The following is a 24,562-nucleotide window of genomic DNA, read 5'->3' on the forward strand; positions in this document are numbered from 1 at the left end:
AGTTTGAGATGTGGTACGGCAAGCCTGACTCTTCAGAACAGGTACACAGTACAGCTGAGACACTGTCAAACAAACAAACAAACAAACAAACAAACAAACAAACAAACAAACAGGGTGTGAAGGAAGGAGACAGCCGTAAGTTTGAGATGTGGTACGGCATACCTGACTCTTCAGAACGATACACAGTACAGGTGAGACACTGTCAAACAAACAAACAAACAAACAAACAAACAAACAGGGTATGAAGGAAGGAGACAGCCGTAAGTTTGAGATGTGGTACGGCAAGCCTGACTCTTCAGAACGGTACACAGTACAGGTGAGACACTGAAGTAACAAACAAACAAACAAACAAACAGGGTATGAAGGAAGGAGACAGCCGTAAGTTTGAGATGTGGTACGGCAAGCCTGACTCTTCTGAACGGTACACAGTACAGGTGAGACACTGTCAAACAAACAAACAAACAGGCAAGCAAACAAACAAACAGGATATAAAGGAAGGAGACCGTAAGTTTGAGATGTGGTACGGCAAGCCTGACTCTTCTGAACGGTACACAGTACAGGTGAGACACTGTCAAACAAACAAACAAACAAACAAACAGGATATAAAGGAAGGAGACCGTAAGTTTGAGATGTGGTACGGCAAGCCCGATTCTTCAGAACGGTACACAGTACAGGTGAGACACTGTCAAACAAACAAACAAACAAACAAACAGGATATAAAGGAAGGAGACCGTAAGTTTGAGATGTGGTACGGCAAGCCTGACTCTTCAGAACGGTACACAGTACAGGTGAGACACTGTCAAACAAACAAACAAACAAACAAACAAACAGGGTATGAAGGAAGGAGACAGCCGTAAGTTTGAGATGTGGTACGGCAAGCCTGACTCTTCAGAACGGTACACAGTACAGGTGAGACACTGTCAAACAAACAAACAAACAAACAGGGTATGAAGGAAGGTGACAGCCGTAAGTTTGAGATGTGGTACGGCAAGCCTGACTCTTCAGAACGGTACACAGTACAGGTGAGACACTGTCAAACAAACAAACAAACAAACAAACAAACAAACAAACATCTTAGATGCAGGGTTTTGAAGAGAACATCATTCTGCAAATGATATGGTGATGTGGTTTGGTGGTTGTAGATTTGGTATAATATTCATCATTAGCTGTGAACAGCAGATATATAAAATTTCAGAATATGTATCACCTGTCATTGTTCAAGAATGCAGGTATTCAGTATATTGTAGTGTAATCAATAAAAATGCAATGTGGCAAATTTACAGAAAAATTAAGTGCTAAATGTTTTGCTGTATCCATTTCAGGTGCTGATTGTAACACTGATAGAATTCTTGCCTATCATATAACAATATGATGTTGATCTTTAACACCTGCTCCCCAGGCCAAGACCATCTACGTGAAGCAGGCCTGGGTGAAGGAGATCAGAGACATCTTAGACAAACACTCACAGGAGGCACAAGGTAAGGAGGCACTTACAGTCTCTCAAGGACACTTGGGATTTTCTTAAGGATGCCTCAGGTTTATTCAAGGACACACTGTTTTCAAAGAGGCAAGATGCAAGCTTTTGAAGATGGGAAAAATTGTTTTAGTAGTTGAAATTGTTGTAATCATTGAGAAAAGTCATGAATACACATATATATAGTTATGATATCTGTTCTTGTATTTTATGTATATTATGATTCGATGTATCATTGTTATGTTTAAGGTATGGCGGCTTCGAAAAGGTGTCTTTTGACACCTGTTCCGCCATACCCTCCAGTGTGGTGAATCCAAATAAATAAATAAATAAATAAACACAAATAGAATGTTTGAATTATGATCATGGTTATGTTGTAGAATTTTGCATCTGATCTTAACTGCCCTCAGGAAGATATATCAATTATTTTGTGGATTTGTTTTTAACCATGATGGCGAGGAAGTGTGTGTTGGAAGCTACTGTGTTTACAATTGTTGACAGTTGAAAATAGAATGTTATGTTGTTAACGATTCTTTTTAATCTTTTACCGTTTGTGTAGATGTGAAGTCTGCAGTTGAAGCCAGAATATCAGCGATGGAAAGCACCAGTAAGTATACAGTCTAAAATTGTAGATGTCCATTTTCATGTGCGATATCATAGAAGAAAGTATGTTGAGATCCTACATATACGACAATGTAATGAAATATAGGTTTGTAAGAATGAAACTTACATTGTCCTATATATATAATCCTTTACTCTTGGTAAGAGTTTTTATCTGAACTGAATATTTTCCAACAATTTGTGGCCTGTGCTACACTGCTGCCGTTATTGTTGTTCCTTCGTACAGTTGCTATGGTGACAGTCTCCATAGAAACCCTGTTGTTATCTTCTGCTCCCAATATAACAGATTCCAACATTTGCAGCCTGCACAACACTGCAGTGCATGCTGTAATATAATGTCAGGGTCATTTTGCTTGTACCGACCGATGATGATGACAATCTCGCAAACTATTCCAGTTGCCATGCCGACTGTTTCCATAGTAACCATGTTGTCCTTGTCCCCAGGCTCCCTTGGCTCCTCCATTGACACCCCCAGCACCCCGACAACGCCCTCCAGCTCTGGGAGGTAAGGAAAAATAACAATCATACATTTATCCGTAAATAACTTCATTGGGTTAGCAATTATTCATATAGCATTTCTTTAGGCACAACCAAAGAGTATTTACTTCCAACGTTTCGATGTCTATCAGACACCATCATCAGGGTTAGAATGACTGGATACTACTTCTTGCTGCTGCTTATAGCCGATGTAGGTGGCGTTGCAGCAGCAAGAATGCCGTCCCAAACGTGGCTCAGCTTGTATCCCCCCTCGTCTCTGTTCATGACTGGAGCTGATTTTCTGATCCAGTCTGCCTCCTTAATCCACCGTGTCCTTCTGTTTTCCTCTCTGTCGATGACTCTAGCATGCGTTTACGGAAGGTCTTTATTTCTGCCACAATGCGTACGTATGGAGGGATGTCCCTGTGGCTCAACTGGTAGCAGCCTCACAGTTGAGCTCCTGGTCCAAATTAGGCTTAGGTCACATTTCAAAACCGGGGCCTGGCCGGGATGTTTAAAGAAATGAAAAATTAAAATGTATACCTAGAAATATACGTATGTAATTTCCAAGAATCTTATGTTGACATTTCGTGTATTTTGATGTCCTTTATATCATTCTTTTCCCTCTCGAAAGCTGCCCGGTTGGGCCCCGGGATGGCAATTGTGACCTAGGCCTTAGTTGGTAACTCAGGGAGACACTGTTCAATCCTGGAAGGGGTATCTTGTTTGGGACTGTAACTGTCTTCTTTGCACCTGCTTTTTGGAAGGGATGTGAAAATGGGAGTGCCTTATCTAAGGAGGTGCCTGTTAAGCATGTTATTAAGGGGAAGGGCTAGCAACGTCCCCCTGCTACAGAAACAGCAACTTGAGCAAGGAAACTTGCTGCTTTGCATGTGTGCCACTACAAGGGTCTGAACAAATGAACTGAAAAATTGCATACATGTACATGTGTCTGTGTACCTGTACCAGGGCTCAAAATACTTTTTTCTGCATACCTGTACTGGTGCCAGTAACATTGAAAATTACCTGCACCAGGCAAATTTTACCTGCACCACTCTGAATTTAAGAAGTATGGATCATACTAAAATTGTTCAGGAATCATTGCTATTTTGTCTTTTATACTCTATAGCTATTACGTGGTAGCAGTCAAATGAATGCAGCTAATCCATACACACCTACATCATAGGACATTTATGTATAAAACCCAGTGCATGGACCAGTGCAGGTTAGGTGCAGGTAGACACCAGAAGTACCTGCACAGCTTCAATTTTACCTGCACTAACCTGCATATGCAGGTGGTATTTCGAAACCTGTGTACAGAAACATGTAGCTGACTCTGCTCTTCCCAGATATCTATAACCCATGCTGCCAGACCACAGGAAAATCCTTCAACTTTCAAGATATTAATTTTCAATCTCTCCTGACCTCCCTGATTGAATAGTCCCCCCAGACCAATTTTCCGCCGTGCTATTTTTACAGCCCCGTAACAGGAAGCCATGATTAGTCTGCTGACGTGCAGATGTAACATGATACCTCAAGGGTCACGCTTACCTCACGTTGCCATGGTAATGGCAGGAGATTGCATCATTTCCAGTGAAAGTATAATGTATAATATGTTTCTGCAGCAGACAGAGGCACGTGTCAGGACCGAGCCCTCGCCGCCGCGGCAGTAACGTCTTCAGCGAGACCAGCTTCGACTCCCTCATACATGCTGCTGAGGTGAGACGTCTTAGGGATTGTCTTTAAGATTTATCTAATGAGATTTCACATCAGATCACCTGAGATGTGTTGAGGTTTCTTTAGTCTGCTCTGATAGAAGATTTGAGGAAAATTTACCGTCATACCTTTCTTAGGTGGCACCATCTTAACACTGCTAAGGTAAGACATTTTAGACAATATCTTAAGATACTAAGATGCTGCGATAGCTGTAAGATTTATTTAAGGAAAATCTACTAAATCTGTCTTCACTGACACTTATCGTCATACACGCAGCTGAGGTGAGATATCTTATACAAAAATGTCTTTAAGATGCAGTGATAGCTGTAAGATTTATTCAAGGAAAATTTACCAAATCCGTCTTCAATGACACCATCTTAACACCGCTGAGGTAAGACATCTTAGATATCAACTTTAAGATGCTGTGATTCTGATGTAAGATTCAGTGACACTTAATGCCATGCACACAGCTTAGGTGAGATGTCTGAAACATTGCCTTTAAGGTCCTTTAATTCAACCAAGAAAATCCTTTTAGGTCTTTAAGGCACTTTGATGATGTTCAAGGCAGGGCTCTAGCCAGCGTCCGTTTTTCCGTCAATTGACAGAAACTTGCTGCGTGTGACGGAATTTTTTTAAACCAATCCGTCAACCTTGGCGGACAAAGCTCCTTGGTGGAAGCTACAGGCGGCTTGGGGACGCTGTCCATGGTCGGAAAGCCACACACTGTTTGTTTTGCTATTGTTATGACTGTTGACTTATTGTGTCTGCGCCCTTTCGCATATGGTAATCTCATTAAAAACCTGTTTTTCAAGGTCTCAGTTCCGTCTTTGTAACTCGATTTTCGCGACAATGGGAATCGGCTGACAGAAAAAAATTTCAAGCTGGCTAGAGCCCTGGTTCAAGGTGAACAAAAATTATCTTCAGTTGTATAATAAATGATAAATGTTGGTCTGAAGACTGGGAAGTATCTAATACTGAGTTTCATAAAGAACATGCGTATATTTCTTTCATGTGTCAGTTACCCTTGGAAGGGTATTGCCATACATGAATAAACAATTATAGTGAATATGGAGCCCTTCTAGTGACTAGTGAATAACAATACACTTCTGAGAAAGGTGATATTGAAAAATGTTTTATGTATTTGCTTGAACTTCCATTTATTCAATAGGACATGAGAAGCTCAAATTGACCTGCAGGCTGCTTTTAGATGTATGTGTTAATCAAGCTTTTGAAGTATGTTGGTGTCCCCCTAAACTCAAATGTTACGTAGTTATTAATAGATATTATTTTATGTTCTTTCCTTTCCCGATCCTAGTAGTGAGAGGCTAGTATGGAGTGATTATAACATATTTTTTTGTGCAAAAAAGCTATATTTGACTAGTAAAGCATCTAAGACATCTTGTGGTATATCCCCTTACAGACCCTTGTAGTTGGAGGCTTGTATGAAGTGTTGGAGACCGTCATCGTGGACGGGACGGACGAGTTAGAACTGCACAAGGGCGAACAGGTCAAGGTCGTCAGGAGCGGGGGCGACGACTTCTACCTCGTGGAGGTCAGAGTTCAAAGTTCATTATCTCAACTTTTATCTGTAGTTCTTAAAATTGATATCAATATGTATCATCAATCTAGTTTTTGCGTTGAGCAGTCACTATTACTAACTCACTATCTGATTTTAGAGCAGTTTGCAGTTTTGTCAGCAAGTTTATACCTTTAATAGATGAAGTTGGCTGGAGAGAGGGCTGGGTTCCAGGCTAACATGTGTGTTTCTGTAGCCTATAACAGATAAAGGGGAGTTAGCTGGAGAGAGGGGCTGGGTTCCAGGCTAACATGTGTGTTTCTGTAGCCTTTAACAGATAAAGGGGAGTTGGCTGGAGAGAGGGGCTGGGTTCCAGGCTAACATGTGTGTTTCTGTAGCCTATAACAGATAAAGGGGAGTTGGCTGGAGAGAGGGGCTGGGTTCCAGGCTAACTTGTGTGTTTCTGTAGCCTTTAACAGATAAAGGGGAGTTGGCTGGAGAGAGGGGCTGGGTCCCAGGCTAACTTGTGTGTTTCTGTAGCCTTTAACAGATAAAGGGGAGTTGGCTGGAGAGAGGGGCTGGGTCCCAGGCTACCTGCTGAAGAAGACAGGAGGAAAAGAGATGGCTGACGGTGAGTTGGCATGGTGAGTGTCGGCAAGCACTCCTCTTTTTTGTCTTCTTTCCTTCCCTACATCACCAGTGTTACCATTTATCATGTCTTATTGTTTATTTGTCTCATTTCATCTTTCAAGTCCTATTCCTTTACCCAGTGCCCTCCCTTTTGCGTTCTTTTATTCCCTTGTTCTATGGAAAAATCATAGTAACTGCCTAGAAACTGAGTGCTAGGTTTGGTTTAGTTTTCAACCTAGCAAAGAAAGCCTGGAAATGCGTTACTGTTGTACTCCTGAGTTAATTGAAAAGTAGATGGTTAACTCACAGAGTAATGAAAATGATTAAAAAATTTTGAAAGGCCACAACCAGATAACTGACCTGAAATGGCCTTTCTAGAACAACAGTCAGAAAGATCTCGGCTGTTTAAAGGACAAGTTTCTTGTACAAAATAGCACCCAGGAAAAGGAAGGGTCGTACATTGTTGTACATGTAGGACTATGTAACAGCTGTTGGTGTGACCTTCTTTGTTGAATAGAAATGTAGAACTAGACAACCACCTGTTGCACAGACACTTCTGATCGGTTGCAGAACCTAAAGCTGCAGTTTCTGCTTTTTCCTTGGTGGTAAATGGATCGGGAATATGGGCAACTGTAGCTTCAGGTTACGCACACGTATGAGTTTTAGTTTCATTTCTTGTAACGATTTGGGTTAGTTTGCTACATGTCATGTTTCTAATGATGATTACTGTAAATACATTTAAGTTCGCGGGGACTTAATTTCGCGGTAGCGGGAAAAGGGACTTTTCGCGGTGGTTTTAATTTCACGGTAGCACCATGCACTGTAGTATCTTAATGCCATGGAAAAATGTTTGCGGTGGTTTTAGATTTGCAGTGAAATGGCTGACGCGAAAACCGCGAACATAAATCCACCGCAAACATTTCTGCATTTACAATCATATAGTTGATATGTGACAATTTTGATAGGTCCATGGAATAGCAAAACAAGATGATTTTTATATTCTTTTATCCTTTCCATTGTAAAAATTGTAGAAGTACCAGGGCTCAATATAGTGCCTGCATAATGCAGATTAGTGCAGGTAAAAGTATTTCGAGCCCTGGTACTGTGTTCCTCAGATGATAATGACTTAATAGATATTATAAATTGACCCAGTCTGCGTGTTTCTGACCCTAGTAAGTTCTTAGGAAGTAGATTGTAAATTGTGTCTCAGATGGATATTAAGATTGGCCTTTCCTGTCCCCAGATGCCGCCCACTTCGTGACGCCGCTCCGAGAGCTCACACACAGGGAGGGGGAGACCGCCACCTTCTCCTGCCAGTTCGCGGGAACTAAACCCATCGTCGTCTCGTGGTTCCACGACGGCGTCACCGTGGAGACCGGCGACAGGCTGTCAGTCATCACCACTGCGCAGCAAAGCTCGCTGCTGATTGGTCGAACCTTGCCAACGGATTCGGGGAGATACGAGTGTGTGATCAGTAATGAAGCTGGGACGGAAACTAGCCTAGCAGAGCTGGATGTCAGGCAGAACAGTGAGTTTCTTTCTTAGAAGAAGAAGAACTTTATTGCACGACAACTGTAGAGGATACAGTGTTTGGCAACTTGAACATACAATACATACAGAACAGAACACTACATGAGTTACTAGTATCTAAAACTCTAACAGACTAATCTATTTTACACATGGTATATAATATTTACAGTCAGGCTATCATTATGTGCTGGTTCATGATAGTATAATATCGTCACGTTTTTTAAATGAGTTATGTATAAATTGACCGACATAGGCAGATATATCAGCAGGACATGATAGTAACATATTGAACATTTCTGTCTTGGTAGGTGGTAACATAGTATCAGATTTGCATTTAATAGACTGTAACATTTTTTGTCCTTATGATAATATGCCACCAGGGCTCGAAATACCACTTGCATATACAGGTTAGTGCAGGTAAAATTGGAGCTGTGCAAGCATTTCTGGTGTCTACCTGCACCTAACCTGCACTGGTACATGTACTGGGTTTTACACATAAATATCCTATGATGTAGGTGTATATAGATTGTTATTAGCTGCATTGACTGTTACCGCCTATAGAGTATAAAAGAAAAAATAGCAATGGTTCCTGAACGATTTTAGTATGATCCATACTTCCTAAATTCAGAGTGGTGCAGGTAAAATTTGCCTGGTGCAGGTAATTTTCAATGTTACCTGCACCAGTGCAGATATGCAGAAAAAATATTTCGAGCCCTGGCCACACATACTTTGATCTCATGGTAGAACTACATGGGTAGCTACATCCAGTGTAAAACTCACAGAAACTATCTTGGCCCCTGGTTAGCTCTATAGCTGATTATCCATGACCAGTTACGCCGCCCATAGCTGTCAGCTCTGTCCGGGCCCTCTAGTGTCTGTTTGACATCTCTGCCTATTAAGTAGGTCCTCACAAAGCTGGATGTCAGGCAGAATAGTGAGTTTCTTTCTTATCATCTCATGACACCAAATTCAACATGCAAAATGTCCGTTTTGATAACAGAGCCCTAAAACAAGCTAAAATCCCAGATACACTACTATTGCAAACTCACCTCACCTCACCAGTCCCAAAGTCTGATTGCAGATTATAGACTGGTTGATACCTTTTATATCCTGTTTGAAATATTCAAAGACTTTTCCATATATTCTAAAAGTGCCCCAATGCCCATTGTGGTTTTTCTTTTTACCACAAAAGAAAACAGAAAAGCACCCTTTTTGGTAGAGTTGTATCTTGCAGTTACTTTTTTTGTCTTGTGAAAGTGAAATCATTTATCCAGTATAGCTCACTGAAAATCTAGTCTCCAACAGGTGCTATGTACAGTATTTACAGGTTAACTGTACCGGGGAAATTCCCCTAGCTCTTTTCAACAAGCACAATGAACAATGGACCACGGCTTATAACGTCCCATCCTAAGGACTGCAACCCTTTCCAGTATACTAGTACTGTGCATTTGGGGTGAACGACACAGCCGCAAGCAAACTTGCAAATCTGAAGCTTTTAAATACAGTTGCTGAGAACTGTTGTGTTTAATTGACTTTGCCTGGTGTGCTGACAACCGACCAGCTTCATTGCTGTGGCCTGTCCCAACTGCCTGTACTGTCTGTACACACACATGCACAGGAAGTCACGTCTGTCTGGGTTTGCCGACCTAACCTTCACACGTTTACTCCTAACACAGAAACATGGAGGACCATTTCCTGACACTACATTATACCACATGTGGGGCAAATAAGGGGGAGGGGTCATAAATTATTAGAAACTTGTTATAAGGAATCTAAAACGCATTTGCAGGACCTTACTTTTAAAAGTTTACTCCTGGTACGTAAGCAGGGTTTGAAATACACATACTTAACATGCAATTTGCACACAATTTTTTGAGATTTGCATGTAAAATTATTCTGAACTTGCAATCTTGCATGTTGAAAATACCTGGCCTATTGTAGAAATACTGAGGAATTAGACACCCTACTCTTAGACTAGACAAGAAGACATATGGACGTCTGTCTTTGTCCTTCCTTATTTTTGCCAGTAACTTTCTCTGGTAGCTTTACTAGATGTAATCAAAATTCACCGATTCAAGCTGGCGATACTCGTCGCCATCGCCGCCTAGTTGTATTTTGCATGTTACTTTTTCAAATTGCACGTAAAATTTTTGCCAACTTGCAATTTTGCATGTAGCAAAAAAAAGTATTTCGATCCCTGCGTAAGCATGTCAGACCATTTACTATATATATATATATATGATATTTGAATGTCTGTTCAACATGCACACATTTCACAAAAATATTGGAAAACGGTAAGTAATGTCATAGAATGCTAATATCAATGCGAAGGTCAATGAAGAAGATATGAAAGAACCAAAATGAACTCTATTGTTTGGTATACCATATTCTTGTGTTTTTAAGTCATTTATTTTGTTCAACCGTCCTGACCACTTAGATTTGATAATGAAGGCAACATTTTAGGGGGCCAAATTTCTGTAGATTTCAAATTTTGTTGGCATGCTCGCATCAATTCTGGGGTTCCCGGAGGATGTGATCCATATTATCAAATCCACATGGCCGAGGGAACAGGAAAAGTCCTGCCCTTATCAAAGATCTACAGGCACATTTCAAGTGTTCCTGTACAGACTAGTTCAAGTGTAATGAACGAGCCTGGCTGAAGTCCTTGTGTTTGGTACAACACAGACCTGCATGGGTGCTGCAAACATCCAAGACTTGTCCTCATGAGGGTCTGCATGGGGGGGCCTGACAATGAATTTTTGCTAAATTTGGGATGGCTGACTACGCTTTATGATAGATTCACGAAAGCTACCAACATTTTACGCTTCATCCCACTACGAATTACGTAAAATAAAATAGCTTCCCTACGCCTTACGAAAAAGCATGCAGACCCTCTGTCATGTTTTGTCTGCCAGATTACAATACTCTTTGAAATTAATCTTAGCTCATTTTTAGCATCTTTCCATGGCCTCACAAAAACTGCTTAGTGGTAGGTCTTACAAATATATATGGTACTTATTCCACACTTCTTGACATTGCAAGATAGGGTTACATTAAATACATCAAAGACCTAACATCAGTTTCAAGACTCTGTGGCTTTGTAGAAGGTTTAAGTGTTTAAAAGCAAACTTATAGCCCAGAACTGTTGTTTGGCTGCTTAGGGAATGGAAACTAACATCCTTGTTTCCCAAATCTTTCCAAAATCAAAGAGTTTTCTCTTCTTTCAGAGGAAAGCAAATTTGATCTTGAGCAAGTACAACACTGCTTGTCTCTCTTTCCTTGCCTATGATTGGCTGTTGGAGTTTGCTTACCCTTGTGTGATTGGCTAACAGGTTCAGGCTTACTTGTCTGTGATTGGCCACAGAATCAGTCCCACTAGCTTAAAGTTGTCTGTGATTGGTTGTCTATTTGAGGCCAGGTTGTTTTACAAGGAGCTGTTCAAAGCAGAGTTTTGGGGAGGCACAGGAACAGAAAATCTGTTGGGGCAAACAGCCGGCCGGGTCTGGGAGGGTGGACTCAAAACGGTTTCTGTCGCCTGTGAACTTGGGCACTCCATTTTGGATCAGGTAAATGCAATCTTTATCACTTTGTGTCACTATATCAAGTTTAGAACAAAATTTTCCACTGTCTCTGAAAAAGAAGTTGAAGCCAATAACCGGATAGCTCAGAGAATTTAGAGTTAGCTTCAAATTAGACCCAGACATGTGCTTCATTAATTTTTTGTTAGACTTTTGGTCTGCAATTACCTGCAATTAGCCTACAATTTGCAATAAACCTCATTATAACTGAAGTATTTACATACATGTAATGTGACATAAACATTTTTTGCTTTCAATTACATTCTAACTTTGTTTTACTGTTTCCATATGCTCTGCAAAAAAACCTAGTAACTTTGCTGTTAGAGATTTGACTTTTAATGACTATAACAACATTCCATAATCCACATTTTCTCTTTGAAAAAGTTGTCTGATTTGCAGCAAGGTTTGGTTGAACCATATCAATCCATTGTTTGGTGTTCAGATAAAATGTAATGCTAGGCTTTAAATCAGCATGAAACAGATTTTGAGGGAAAGTCAATACTCAAATTGGTACATCCAGGGAAGCACTGTTTAAAGGCAGTTAAATTTCTACAACTGGATTTCTTAGTTATAGTAACTGTTATAACTGTTATCCAAGATACGTCGATGTAGGTTAGACATCCAGGTAATAAGATACTGTTTGGCGTTATAGTTATTCAGTTATAGAGATTGAACTTTTAAATCAAATTTGGTACACCCAGTTTTAGGGAGTGAATGTCAGTTCTTTAAGTGTACAGATGACCTCTTGGTAAAACTAAATTACTTACAAATGTCAGAGAGCAGGGTGAACTCTATTGGCTGAACGTGGCAGAAATGTTGTCGACAAATTGCCATTTCCCCCGCCCGCCCATTCCTGCTGGGTGTCCTGGATACTTACATGACACATTCAGGCCAAGGGTGATTTAAGGTGGTTCTGTACATGTACTTTGCAGATGGGCCCTGTCTAAGGTAATATCTTTAATACTTTCAAACTTATTCAAATACAATTCGTTCTGTAAAACTGGATAAAAACGGAGATTTACTTCTGGATGTTTCAAGTGACATCCATCACTCTTCTTCAGCGTCACTAAAATGAACTGGCAGAAACAATTCAATACAAGTACAGCTAACTGATTAAACAGGCCAATTCACTAACTCCTAAGGAGTGTCACTCAAATGTAAATCATGTTTGTATAGTTCCCTGTGGTACGACAATGCCATAGGAAAAGTTATTGTGCACCGTGCACACAAAGTCCTCCCTTCCCGTTTAAGGTGGACTCCTATCCTTATTAATGAGATAAGGAATCTGTACACAGTTGTGGTGCAGAGTTACCTTATAGGTAAACATTTGTACACAGGGAGTATCAAATTCCTCAAACAGGGCTGGAACCATCACCAGTGATGGGGAAATGCTTATTTCAAGCAACCAAACTTTGAAAGAAGTCAAAACAATGTTCGCAAAACATTAAGGTCTTCTTCAGAAGACTCAGATACAGACTTCTCTGTCCTCTTGCAAAGTGAAATCCATTCATGCTAGCTGTGGTCCACTCCTTTAGAAAATGATGGAGTTTCTTTGCGTTGAATTCTGAGCATGACTGGGTCTATCGCAAGTCGAGGGCTAACTTATGATGTTTAGTACTCTCTACTCAAATAAACTCGAGTCTTTGGAGAAACTTCAATAAACATGTTCCTTTTTAATGACATTCCTTTCCTAGATGTGAACCTGAGCAGAGAACTTGTTAATTTAATTAACTCTATTTTCATTGAAAATTTGGCTCAGTATCAGCACATTGAGGGGACCCTTTCCTACAAACATGGAACTTCCAGAATCACCAGAATTTTTAGGACAACTGGATGTACTGTAAATGCATTTAAGTTCGCGGGGATTTAATTTAGCGGAAGCGGGAAAAAGGACTTTTCGCAGTGGTTTTAATTTCACGGTAGCACCATGCACTGTGGTATCTTAATGCCCTGGAAAAATGTTCGCCGTGGTTTTAAATTCGCGGTGAAATGGCCACGCGAAAACCGCGAACATTTATCCACCGCGAAGATTTCTGCATTTACAGTATCTCATTTTGATGGGGATACTTCTGGACTGACAGAAGCTAACTTAAAGACATTTGTCAGGAAAAAAAGGAAAACTTAGTAACAGTAATTACAGATTAAAGAGATGTTGAATCAGGACAAATTTGAATGACCGCCACAATGTAAAACCATAAGATCTGGTGTGTTCATGTTTGAACATTTTCCCACGCTGAGACACATTCACATCACCCAGCTTAACAAGGACACTTGTGCTCAAATTACCCGTCTGCCTGACGTAACCTTCCAAGGACCCAAACCAAGGTTTACAAATTACATTATGTAATTTTATAGAAAGGACCTTAAGCTTTTTCAATTCTTAGATTGGAAAAGTTGGTTGACATCAGATTTCTGCCTTTACAATTTTCTTCATTTAATTTCCAGCTTTTGATGACCAAATGTGAAACTTAACCTGTAAGTTTATTCAAAAAGTCTCTAAAAAAAGATTTTAGTTTTTAAACTTAACAGTTCATTTTCCAATCTTGCCGATCTAGCTAGATGCAGCATCCAATCTTGCCAATCTAGTAAGATGCATCAGATAGTACCCAGTAGTGCCTGTGGTTTTTGATAGGAGAGTTACCAACTTCTGGGGATAGTGGTTTCTGATAGGAGTGTTACCAAGGGGATTTCCCCACTCAGAAGTGTTGCTGACCCTATCCAGACTCAGGAAATACTAAAGATAAGACTGGGCAGTGTCTTAAGAGGCTTCCTGTAGGAAATTTTTAACTTAAGTGGCCACTTCTGCCTGTATACCCTATTCACTAGGGTAATGTCACATTACCAAACAGGGACCTGGCTAGGCTGTAGAAATGAAAAATACAAATGTATAATGTAAAAGACTGTACACAAATAATGCCAATGGCTATTGTCTTTACGTCTTGTGTAGTTTGGTGTCTTCTATATCATACGTTTCGTTCCCGATAGCTGCCCGGCCGGGCCCCGGTTTGGAAATGTGATGTCGGCCTTTTAAGTAATATTTACTCACCAAAAAATAGACAGCCCTCACAGGAGACAAATCTATCAAAGACACATCTTGCAGATGTTGTATATGTACAAACAGGTGGAAAAATGATGAACTCTGTTCAAATAAAGATTTCTCATGAAAGTAAAATTAACATTTCACATTTTAAATGGTCTCCATCTAATTTTGGCACACAATTAGCATTAAGGCTTTGCAGTCTTGCTATTTTGGCCCTAAACAAACAAATCTCAAAGACTTATCTGTACACATTTGGACTCGTTAACAAAGACTATTTCATGATAAACAAAGCAATGTCCTTAACCAAAACAGCGTGCAGGCCCAAATGAAATGAATCTGGATCCTCTAAGTGTTTGTGATTTCTACAAAACACCTCTGAAAACGACCCCTCTTACAGTATGTGCACACAAAGACCCGGCCTGCCCGCACTTGACCCAACAACTCCAGGCTTTGTTTGCAGAGCCTGTCCCGGATCGACTTACTCTCCTTATAGGCTGTAGAGGATCCGTAGTGCTGGGACCACCCTGGTTAGCAGGAGCTCACGGGTGCATATTGCAGGGGTACTCACCTTAAAAACTTGTCAGGAAATCATCAGGTATGCCTAGAAGATGTGCATCTTGTCACCTGTTAGTGTTAAAGGTGTTTCTTTATTTCTTTATTTCTTTATTTGAATTTACCACATGCAAAAACAAGTGGAAGGGAGGACAAAACAGGTGTATCAACACCTTTACAAGTTGTCCTCCCAAAATGTTTCATGTTAGTCTAGAAAGAGTATTGTGATACTGATACTCTTTTGTTCCAATTGATGGACAATTCTTAGACTATACTATCAGGTCTATTGTTTGAACAGCTTGGAATAATCACTCTGGAAAAGCATGATGTAGGAAAAGTGTAAATTTTTTCTTGCATGTTCAGAATTTCTTCTCTTTCACTTTTATTGAAAGAAAACAAGACAATTCACTTGAAGCAAAAAGCTCAACACTAAAAGTCGTAGAGTACCATGTTGGGAACCAGTAACCAAGAAATTGCATTAGCCTGGCCCTGTGCATTGTCCCAACTCTTCTGGGCAGCCTGGAGTGTACATAACTGAATGGCAGCCTTCCTTGCTGTGAGAGAATGAAGTCTTTAGGTTGAGATTTTATAGGTAAACCATTGAGCATGCACATAGAAGCTAATTGTGTGGCCGTCTGTGTTATAAGCACTAGTGCGTCAGGCGGCATTGTGACGTATGTTAGCCTGGGCAGGCAGCTTTTTTTTTATAAAAGAATGAACAGGTTTAGATCTAGAGGTGGACATGTATGTATGGAGAGTGGGAGCTTTATACAGCCTTTTCATCAGGTTTGCCATCATTTTTACTTGGTAAAGAAAAGTTTACTTTTGACTGATATCGATGTGTTTCTGTGTGTGTTTCATTGTTTCATAGGACTGTCTCAGAGTCACAAATTGGGTTAAGGGCTGAAGTATACCATCTCTGCTTGCATTTTTTTTGTAGGAACTTATGCCAAGATTTAGAAAGGTGCACAACATTTAAGTACCTCAAACATTTGGAGGTTTTAAGGGCTGCTCTAAAGTCTGTTATAGAGGCTTCAATGTTATGGTTTGGAGCTGTTTTTTATGGTAGGTTCTCAAGTGTAGGTTTGCTCATGATTTTAAAAGGTAGATTGGATGTGTGACTTAGGTTTTGGGTCTTTTCAACTTGAGAAGGATCAGAGGACTGTAAGTGTTTTATTTTGTGTATGGATATAAAGTCTTAAAATTGTAACTTAATGAGACTAAAACGTTTGGCTTACTGAACTGATTTTAACACTGCCTACAACCACTTAAACATCCTGTCATTCTGGACATGTATTGTTAACTCTGTCAATCCATGACTTCCTTGACTATTTATCAATTCGTCCACTAAAGGACCCTGAAACGAGTTAAGCTTGTTTGGCCTGACATGAAATACGGCCCGTACTGTGGAACGTGATAAACACAGTGGAACAGGTAGGTGTAATGAACTAGGATAATGTTTATACTCCCCCCCCCCCCTCCATGGTTGGGTCGGTCACACCTGGCCACCTGTGAACTTTCCTCAGGTAAGGTGAGGGTTTTTCTGTGGTTTATTAGGCTTTTAGCAAGTTTGTCTCTGCATGGATCAGATGGTTTGGGTCTAACTCCCAGCCTAGTCCTCAGTCTTAGAAATAGTAACTATTATGTGACAGGTACATATTTGTCAGATTGATAGAAGCAGCACTAGTTTTGAGTGACTAAGTAATTAAGAACTTAATAATAGTAGAACAAAAACTTTATCACACTGCAAAACTGTGCTGTCTTGTATTGTATCAATGAAGTTGTATTCAAAGCAAGCACAACACTGTGAGAGGCCAAAATTAACCATCACAAAATTAAAATTGTCTCCACAGACTTGAATCTATTGACAATATTATGTTTGTCAGTGTGACAAAAATAACTCAGTAGCACTGTGTGATAAGCAGTACAACATTGCTGTAATTTGTCACCATAAAGGCAGTTCCAAGGTGACTATGTGCACAGTTGCTGTAGTGGTTTAAGTCTTACCCAGTTCAAAGTTAGCTGCTTGGCACCAAAGTTATATCCAGTTGATATGTATCGCGAGGAAAGGCAAAAAGGTAGCCGAGAGCCAGGAATGCTATATTTCACACATGGTTAAAGAAATTGAGTTTCTTATTTTTTTTTCTGGAAATTGCAAGAAAACATTATTTTCACTAGACAGCCTGCTGGTGGTATACTTGATTTGGAATGAATCCAATTTCTTAAACTTAAGGTAAAAGAAGTCTTGCATCCATTTCTGAGACTTGAAAGATTTAGTCAACTCTGCAACTCTGGTTGCAGTTCCCACTCGGCAGTGTTAATGTCCGTGAGGTAAACAGGACTGTCTGGTCCTGAAGTGCTGAGATAACGTGGGGAAACCAAGATAACAACTGTTTGGTAAACAACTGTGTATCCACTGCTGTGTGCGGTGGAATTAGTTACCCTGCCTAAGGACTGGAAGGTCGGGGTTCGAATCCTGGGTGTTCTAACTTGCTTACCCAACTTGCTTGCCTCTCCAAAGGGTTTGCAGTCCCTAGAACAGTTTTGTTAAGCTGTTCAATTTGTAGCCTATTGAAGAGAGCAGGTACTAGGTTTTTTTCTGGACCAGTCTGCATAGCTGGTAATAATAACTATATAGTCCTTTGGAAAGTTACCGGGCCCGTGCACTAGGAGGTTGGGGGTTTGAGTCCCGGCTGGTTTTACTTACCCAACTCGCATCGCTCTTAAGTTTAAGAGTCACAGTCCTTAAGACGGGATTGCTAAGCTGTTGGTTGTAGCTATTGAAAAGAGCAGGTTATTTCTCCGTCCGTTGGACCTTCCTGTAGCATAACACACAAGCTTCTTAACTTAAGTGTATTGTTTCTTTCACTTCCCTTGTAGAGAAGTCCAACTCTGTATTCAAGATTTTTACCTTGTCCTGAATTGTACAGAGCAGCTTCTCTTATTAATTTCTTGTCTGGAGCTGAGTTAAAGTATGTCCAGGTGATTGATTTTCTATTGATTTTTTCTTTCTTAAAGTTTTTCTTTCTTTCCTTCCAGTCTTGCCGCAGCTGGAGCATCTTGACTTTGTGTCGGCAGAAGTGGGCGACACGGCGGAACTCTGGGTCATCTTCTCGGGGAGCCCCACACCACAGGTCAGGTGGACACGGGACGACAAGAGCCTGAACACCTGCGACAAGTTCACCATCACCGAGAAGGACGACAGAACGTGTTTAGCGGTAAACGACGCGGATTTACCGGACGCCGGAGAGTACACGTGTGAAGTGACGAACGTTGCCGGGACCGTGGTCGGCGCGGTGAGGCTGAAAGTCGAGGCTCTTAACGACGAGCTTCTAACGGACGATTCTGACGACTTCACCTCCGACAGCTACTCTTCGTCAGATAACGAGATGGATAACGATGCGTCAAACGGACTCCAGGATGAGGAACCATGGGAAGACGAGGTTTTTCCGCCAGAGGGTTACGAACACGACAACAACAACGAACCCCAGCAACCGCCAACTTTCGGACGTAAGTCACCAAACAATGCTTCTCAGTCTCAGTACTAGTCAGTATTTTACTGTCTGTGATCCTTGTATTGTTGGGTATTCAAATCCAACTTACTCAAGACTTTCCGTAACGCCTTTCTTGGACATATACATTCTTGAGTTCACCCATTTCCTTACATACTTGTCATACCTTACAAGATGCTTTCACTGCCAAAGCTTTGTCTGAAATGGTTTCAATCTTGCCTTTTGGATCAACTTCTTCTAACTGTTTAATAAAAAATTTCTTGAGATTTCTAAAGCATTGGGCTTTTCTATTTGTCACACCCTTTGCCATTGCGTAGTACATTTCGCTGCTCCTTACTACTTTTAAAAGTGTTTGACACCAAGATGCAAGTGCAAATACAATCTAATCACAAACTGAAGACGTCTTGGTATTTTTCTTCTCTGTGACAAGAATGTCTTGCCGATCGTGTCAGTGTGCGTCTCGGTTCCTCACGCCAAATTTACCGTTTGCAGACGTTTGTTGACACTTCTGTCGGATTGTTGCCAGTTGTGGAAGTGACAGAAGTTCTCTCGGAGACTGATTCACAGTCAAGTGTCGTTCAGGGAGTTAATTAATCATCGACATGTCACTTCATCCTGTCAATATTTACTCCGGTTACCATGGTGACCTCCGCTGGTCGTTTATTTCTAGATTTTATCCTCGCAGTTTTGGCTCGTAGAAGGGTCGGATGTTGCTGAGTGTGCTGTTTTTCTTTCAGTTTCCTGGTGTCATATTACATGTGTGTGGTTCTAAAAACTTTAACTGTGTGTAAGAACAATATACTTATAGGTTGTGTACTTATAAATCGTAAGTTTGATATGTTAACTCTTGTTGTATACTGAGTTTTTAAAGAAGTCAAGAATTACTTCACTTAGTAAGTGAAATATAGTGTGCCTGTAGAGTGTTCCGATGGTCTTGTTTGAAATGGTTAAGAAACATGTTGTTTCTTAAGTTGTGTCTGTAAGATAAAGGCGTCTCCAGACATTCTAACATCCAGGGGTTGGACCCATATTTAACTTAGAGGACCTGCCAAATGGCCACACAAGAGTCACTAAGTTTTTAAACAATTTTGAAGGTGCAAAGTTTAAGAATGCATTTTGCTTGTAAATTTGATAACTGAACATGATATTTCAGTTTCGTTTGCAATTAGAACAGAAAGTAGAATGTGAAAATGTCCTTTTTAAGTCCGTGAATAGTTTCATCATGTTGGTATGTCACTGAATTAACTTGAGAGACTCTATTTACTCAAACTGAGCTTTATTTTAACCAATATATCGGTGACCATCTGACCCCTTCTCGAGGGAAATTGATTCTAAGTATATTCCATTTAAAGTATTGACAAAATAGAACAAGAAACAACTTACTAACTTCCCCTGGCCACCATAGACCCTTACTACTACTCCACACAAGGTCAAACTATTTTCCCCTGGGAATTTGAACACCGCACTTGAACTAGCCGTGTACTCAAGCCAAGAGCACTCCAGCACCCCTACTGTACAACTCCAGCATGGCTGGAATTTACTCTGTACAGTCCTCAGTTTGGACTCAAGTATAAATATGTTATAACAGACCATAAATATTTGCTCTGACTAAGTTGTAGGGGGCTTTTATTATTGGGTCTTATGAAAATATTTGCTAGTCGATTTTTAACTTTATAAACTGTTTGTAGTTTGAAGTGATTGGGAACAGAGAGAAGTTCAACGCATATGGCTCTATCTTGTATTCATTATCATTATGATGATATTAATGTTTGTCTCATTGGAATCCTGCAGAGCCATTGAAAACTGTCCAAGAAGAGAATTTATCATGATGATAGAATTTATCAATTCTAGTGGCAAAATTGGAATTGCCAGCAGAAGACTAGGCTGTAAGACTTCTTGGCTCAGCAGTTCTGATTTTGTTATAGGGAGATTTTCTTTGAGATTATTCTTATAATCAACTGTCACTCTTTCTAGACTATATCTCAATGGGTTTCTTACTGGGGCAAGTTCGGCTGAAGAAGAGACTATGAATTTGGGACCTCGTCTGAAACTTTTTGAGCCAATGGTGACACTTTAGGCAAATATTTACAACAGAACACATGATTTTTATCATGTCAAAATTCAAGATTCCCAAAGAGAAAGGCTTGCTAGATTTCAATAGTATTAACAGGTAAAAAGTCACTGCACATGTAAAGTGTATTATACTTTGAACTTAATTATCATTTTAATGAATTGAATAACAGAGTCTAACCATTTTTGTATCTGTTCTTTTGTTCTATTTTGGCTAGCATCAGAAAGGTTAAGTTTTGGGTGCCTGGGGTTTGTTTATTTGTTTGTTTGTGGACAGTACAATTTAAGAAGAATGCCTGTGCTTACCCTCCCCTCCATGTAGAATGGACCGGCCCACCGTAGAGCTTTGCTACTTGTACATTTAGTGGTGAAACTGTTACTGTGTCTGTTTGTCTGTTGTCAAGGGTTTGGTCTGATATTATAAAGGATTGTTACCATGGCAACTGGTAAGTTTTGCGATTTTCATGTTCTGCTTGTTTTGATATTAATATGCTTTTAAGTTGCAGACTTTGAGTGTCACTGTTGTCTGGTACATGCATGTTTGCTAGTGGACTTTCTAGTCAATGTGTAGGATAATTCTTTGGATAATTCTTTGGAAAAAAGACTAGGTGTTTTTTTGTGATTTGGGACAAAGTGATTTCCTTTGTTTTTTTCTTTGCCTGGCAATTATATTTTCTTCATGTGCTTGCATACTTGCCTTTCATTTTTGTTGCTGTATGTACAATTACTAGTACATTTTATTGTGTGAAATGGACAGGTTGTCACTTGTGTAAAGGTATTGATATGCCAGACCCAGTTGCAGAGTTTTTATCAAGCAGAAACCTTAGGCTACCTTTTTCAAAGAAATTGAAACTGATTTCTTACCAGTTCCTGTGGCCAGGCTGGAAACCCTTCCTGTGGGTCCCCAAAGACCATACACAGATAAAACTGTTTATACCTGCTGGTGGAACGTGATTGCTGTGCAGTCATGCCCCCTAGCAGCCCAGGGTGGCATTACATCCTCTCATTGAATCTTCATGATGGTAAATGCACAGCTTTTGTTGACCTGTTTGGAATTTTTGACTGGCATTGACACGAAAAAATCATAGAAATCATACCAGAAACGAATATGTTTGAGTTTAGGTGTACAACCATGTACCGTTAACACTTTTATCCATACTACTTCATGTACCTGCATCATACATATAGACACTGGGGGGTCGTGGATAAATACTGTGTTCTGCTACCTTGAAAAGATAATAGAAATTTACAGCAGCCCAAACAACAGTCCTTGGTTTTTGGCCAAGACATGATTCATCCAGCAGATCATAGTAATCTGACTTGAACTGGCCTTGCAAAACTCATTGTTTTTCACAAAGCGTTGCCCCCTGCCATTCTTCTCCAACTTTTAAAGTTTTAATCTTTGTTCTTTACAATCATTCTACAAGATCAAAAGAACAAAGTGATCAGATCATCATTTGAGGCCTGACAGATCTCATTTGTCACGAACTGTCCTCTCTACTGTTTTTCTATAACTTTAAAAGTTATTGTCATAGTTGTTTTCAAGGATCCTACAAGATCAAAAGAGGTCAAACAACATTTGCCAAACTTTGACTTTATTCAGATCCACATTTAGCTAACAACAATATTATGACTGACTACTTGTCACAAACTATACTCCTTGCCATCTTTTGCTAGCTTTAAAGTTGTTATCACAGTCCTTTTTAAGAATTCTACTAGATCAACAACATTTGCTGCCAGCCCAACATACACGTACAGATCATGACTTGAAGCCTGCAGGACTGACTATTTGTCACAACTGTAATCCTTGACGTTTTTCGCTAACTTTAAAGTTGTTATCATAGCCCTTTTTAAGCCTTCTCCAGTCCAAACAGCCAGCCTTTCCTGACATGATGTATACGTGAAGTGCTGACCGTAGCAGTCGGGTATGTGTGTGCTGTTCTCACTATGCCCGGCTTCCCGACACTAACGTGGAAATATTTAGTGCTCACTTTGACACACTTAAACTTAAAGGCAGTCGCCGCCGCAGTCTTAGAAATGATTTAACGGCTTGGGTGGGGCAAGACGTTTACAGGGAGCTGGTAAGGAGCATTGCCAAGGAGTCTTGAGAGCTGCAATGGCGTCTTTAGGGAAGAGGTTGTGCCGAAAGCGGCGGCCGAGGTTTCTCAAGTCGGCACCCATCTTGCCCGTGTGTAGGGAAACCGGAGAGAGAGAAGGAGAGAGTGGAGACAGGGAGGGGAAGAGGGAGGTGATTGTGGTTGAACCGGACGACGATGTTTTTGTGTCGTCACCAGAATCTCCCAGTAGTCCAGGTAAGGGTTAAGACTCGGGCGACGTTTTGGTAGGAGTCTGTAGCCTATTCATCCACCCTTACAAACAATAGGTCATTCTGCCTTAGAAATATTTATGGTTTATATCTGTGGTCTGTTCTGGTTAAGTGTTATCTATAATAGAAACCCTAACTGCTATGCTTTGTAATCTTCACCAAGAAGGCGTCTTTTTTAAGTAGCATGATTTTTTGTGATTGTGTCTGAATAGCATGTCGTTACTGAAGAATCTATGGATGGAATGTTGTGATGATACTTAAGTAGCTTGAATTGTCCATCCATCTTATTGGAAAATACAAACATGTAGATCTCAAGAAACATTTGAGTTGATATCCTAGGATTTTACCTGTATCCTGGAGTCTATTGTAGTACTGGCTTTGGATACACAAGCAGCCCTGTGTGATACAAGCCACCGAATTTGCCTGTATCTGTATCATGATGGTTTTGTATTATCCAGCTAGTAATTTGTAACCCCAGAATATACCACACCAGCTTCACAGGCACTGCATATATCTACATGTGCACTGTACATGATGTAGCTGTAAACATTATTTACTACTATCTGATGAAAAGGCTCTCAACGTATTTGATAAGTATTATCTCTCTATTATAGGTCAGGATTGTTAAAAACTTAAGTTGTTTTTGCCAGCAACCCTTTCATGTCTGGTGGAGCAGAACGCACCTCTGACATTCTATCACAACAAAATTAATCAAACCGCAGCGGGAATCGAACCTTGATGGGAAACAGGCCCCCTGTTGCTGCGAACTTGACATTGGTGTCAGAGCAAATTAGTCGTGTAGGGCGCCTGCCAAGGTCTCATGTTGGACAGGAGTTTGCAAAAATGTTGGGCAAGAATTTTCATAATCCCAACATTCTTGGCAAGGAGGATATGATGCATTCCTACATGGCAACGATTATTAGTTAATAAATCATGACAGAAAATTATTTCCTGTTTTGTTGAATTGTCTGAATTCAGATGTGAGAAAGAGCTCAGAGCTTGTGAAAATTCCGTTTTCATAATCTACTTGTTAACAACAGTTTAACTTGGTAATTAGTTTGAATATAATAATTCCAGACTGGAAGATCTACATGAAAACAGAGTTTTAGGAAAGACTGTACCTTGGTACACACACTCAGTGAATATTACTAAATTCATGTTTTTTTCAACCCATTTTTAGATCATCTTGTGTCCATACCAAATTTTGTACTTTCAAACTTCAGAGATTGATACAAACAAATCACACTGCCAGAGAAATGCGGTTAGTGTTATCTATAATAGAGAGCCTTTAGTTACTGTTATGCTCTGTTATCTTCACCAAGAAGGCTCCCTTTTTCAATAGCATAACTTTGCGATTTTGTGTGTGAATAGCTTGTTACAGCCCAGTGTCTCAGCAGTCAACACTAGTCAGGGCTTGAAATACCACCTGCATATGCAGGATAGTGCAGGTCAAATTGGAGCTGTGCAGGTATACGTATATCTGGTGTCTACCTGCACCTAACCTGCACTGGTCTATGTAC

At 40.2% G+C, this 24,562-nt stretch overlaps 2 protein-coding genes across 5 annotated transcripts in view; both read left to right on the forward strand.

Moving 5' to 3' along the window:
- LOC118405885 (obscurin-like) overlaps nucleotides 1–18,920 on the forward strand; it is a 19,272-nt gene extending 352 nt beyond the window's left edge. The window contains exons 1-9 of one of the 4 annotated variants that reach the window (XM_035805708.1): nucleotides 820–909; nucleotides 1,400–1,478; nucleotides 2,034–2,081; nucleotides 2,540–2,600; nucleotides 4,198–4,291; nucleotides 5,709–5,840; nucleotides 6,345–6,435; nucleotides 7,678–7,962; nucleotides 18,174–18,920. In XM_035805708.1, the coding sequence (XP_035661601.1) occupies nucleotides 835–909; nucleotides 1,400–1,478; nucleotides 2,034–2,081; nucleotides 2,540–2,600; nucleotides 4,198–4,291; nucleotides 5,709–5,840; nucleotides 6,345–6,435; nucleotides 7,678–7,962; nucleotides 18,174–18,682 (1,374 nt within the window). In that variant the 5' untranslated portion in view covers nucleotides 820–834 and the 3' untranslated portion in view covers nucleotides 18,683–18,920. Of the gene's footprint in view, nucleotides 1–819; nucleotides 910–936; nucleotides 1,023–1,399; nucleotides 1,479–2,033; nucleotides 2,082–2,539; nucleotides 2,601–4,197; nucleotides 4,292–5,708; nucleotides 5,841–6,344; nucleotides 6,436–7,677; nucleotides 7,963–18,173 lie in introns of those variants that run through there. The other 3 variants (XM_035805707.1, XM_035805709.1, XM_035805710.1) reach the window with 3 other exon arrangements.
- Nucleotides 18,921–22,782: 3,862 nt separating this feature from the next.
- LOC118405888 (myosin light chain kinase, smooth muscle-like) overlaps nucleotides 22,783–24,562 on the forward strand; it is a 42,324-nt gene continuing 40,544 nt past the window's right edge. The window contains exon 1 of the mRNA XM_035805714.1: nucleotides 22,783–23,028. Coding sequence (XP_035661607.1) covers nucleotides 22,833–23,028 — 196 coding nt within the window. The 5' untranslated portion in view covers nucleotides 22,783–22,832. The remainder of the gene's footprint in view (nucleotides 23,029–24,562) is intronic.

This window comes from Branchiostoma floridae, chromosome 18 (genome assembly GCF_000003815.2).
Source record: "Branchiostoma floridae strain S238N-H82 chromosome 18, Bfl_VNyyK, whole genome shotgun sequence".
Classification (NCBI taxonomy): Eukaryota; Metazoa; Chordata; class Leptocardii; order Amphioxiformes; family Branchiostomatidae; genus Branchiostoma; species Branchiostoma floridae.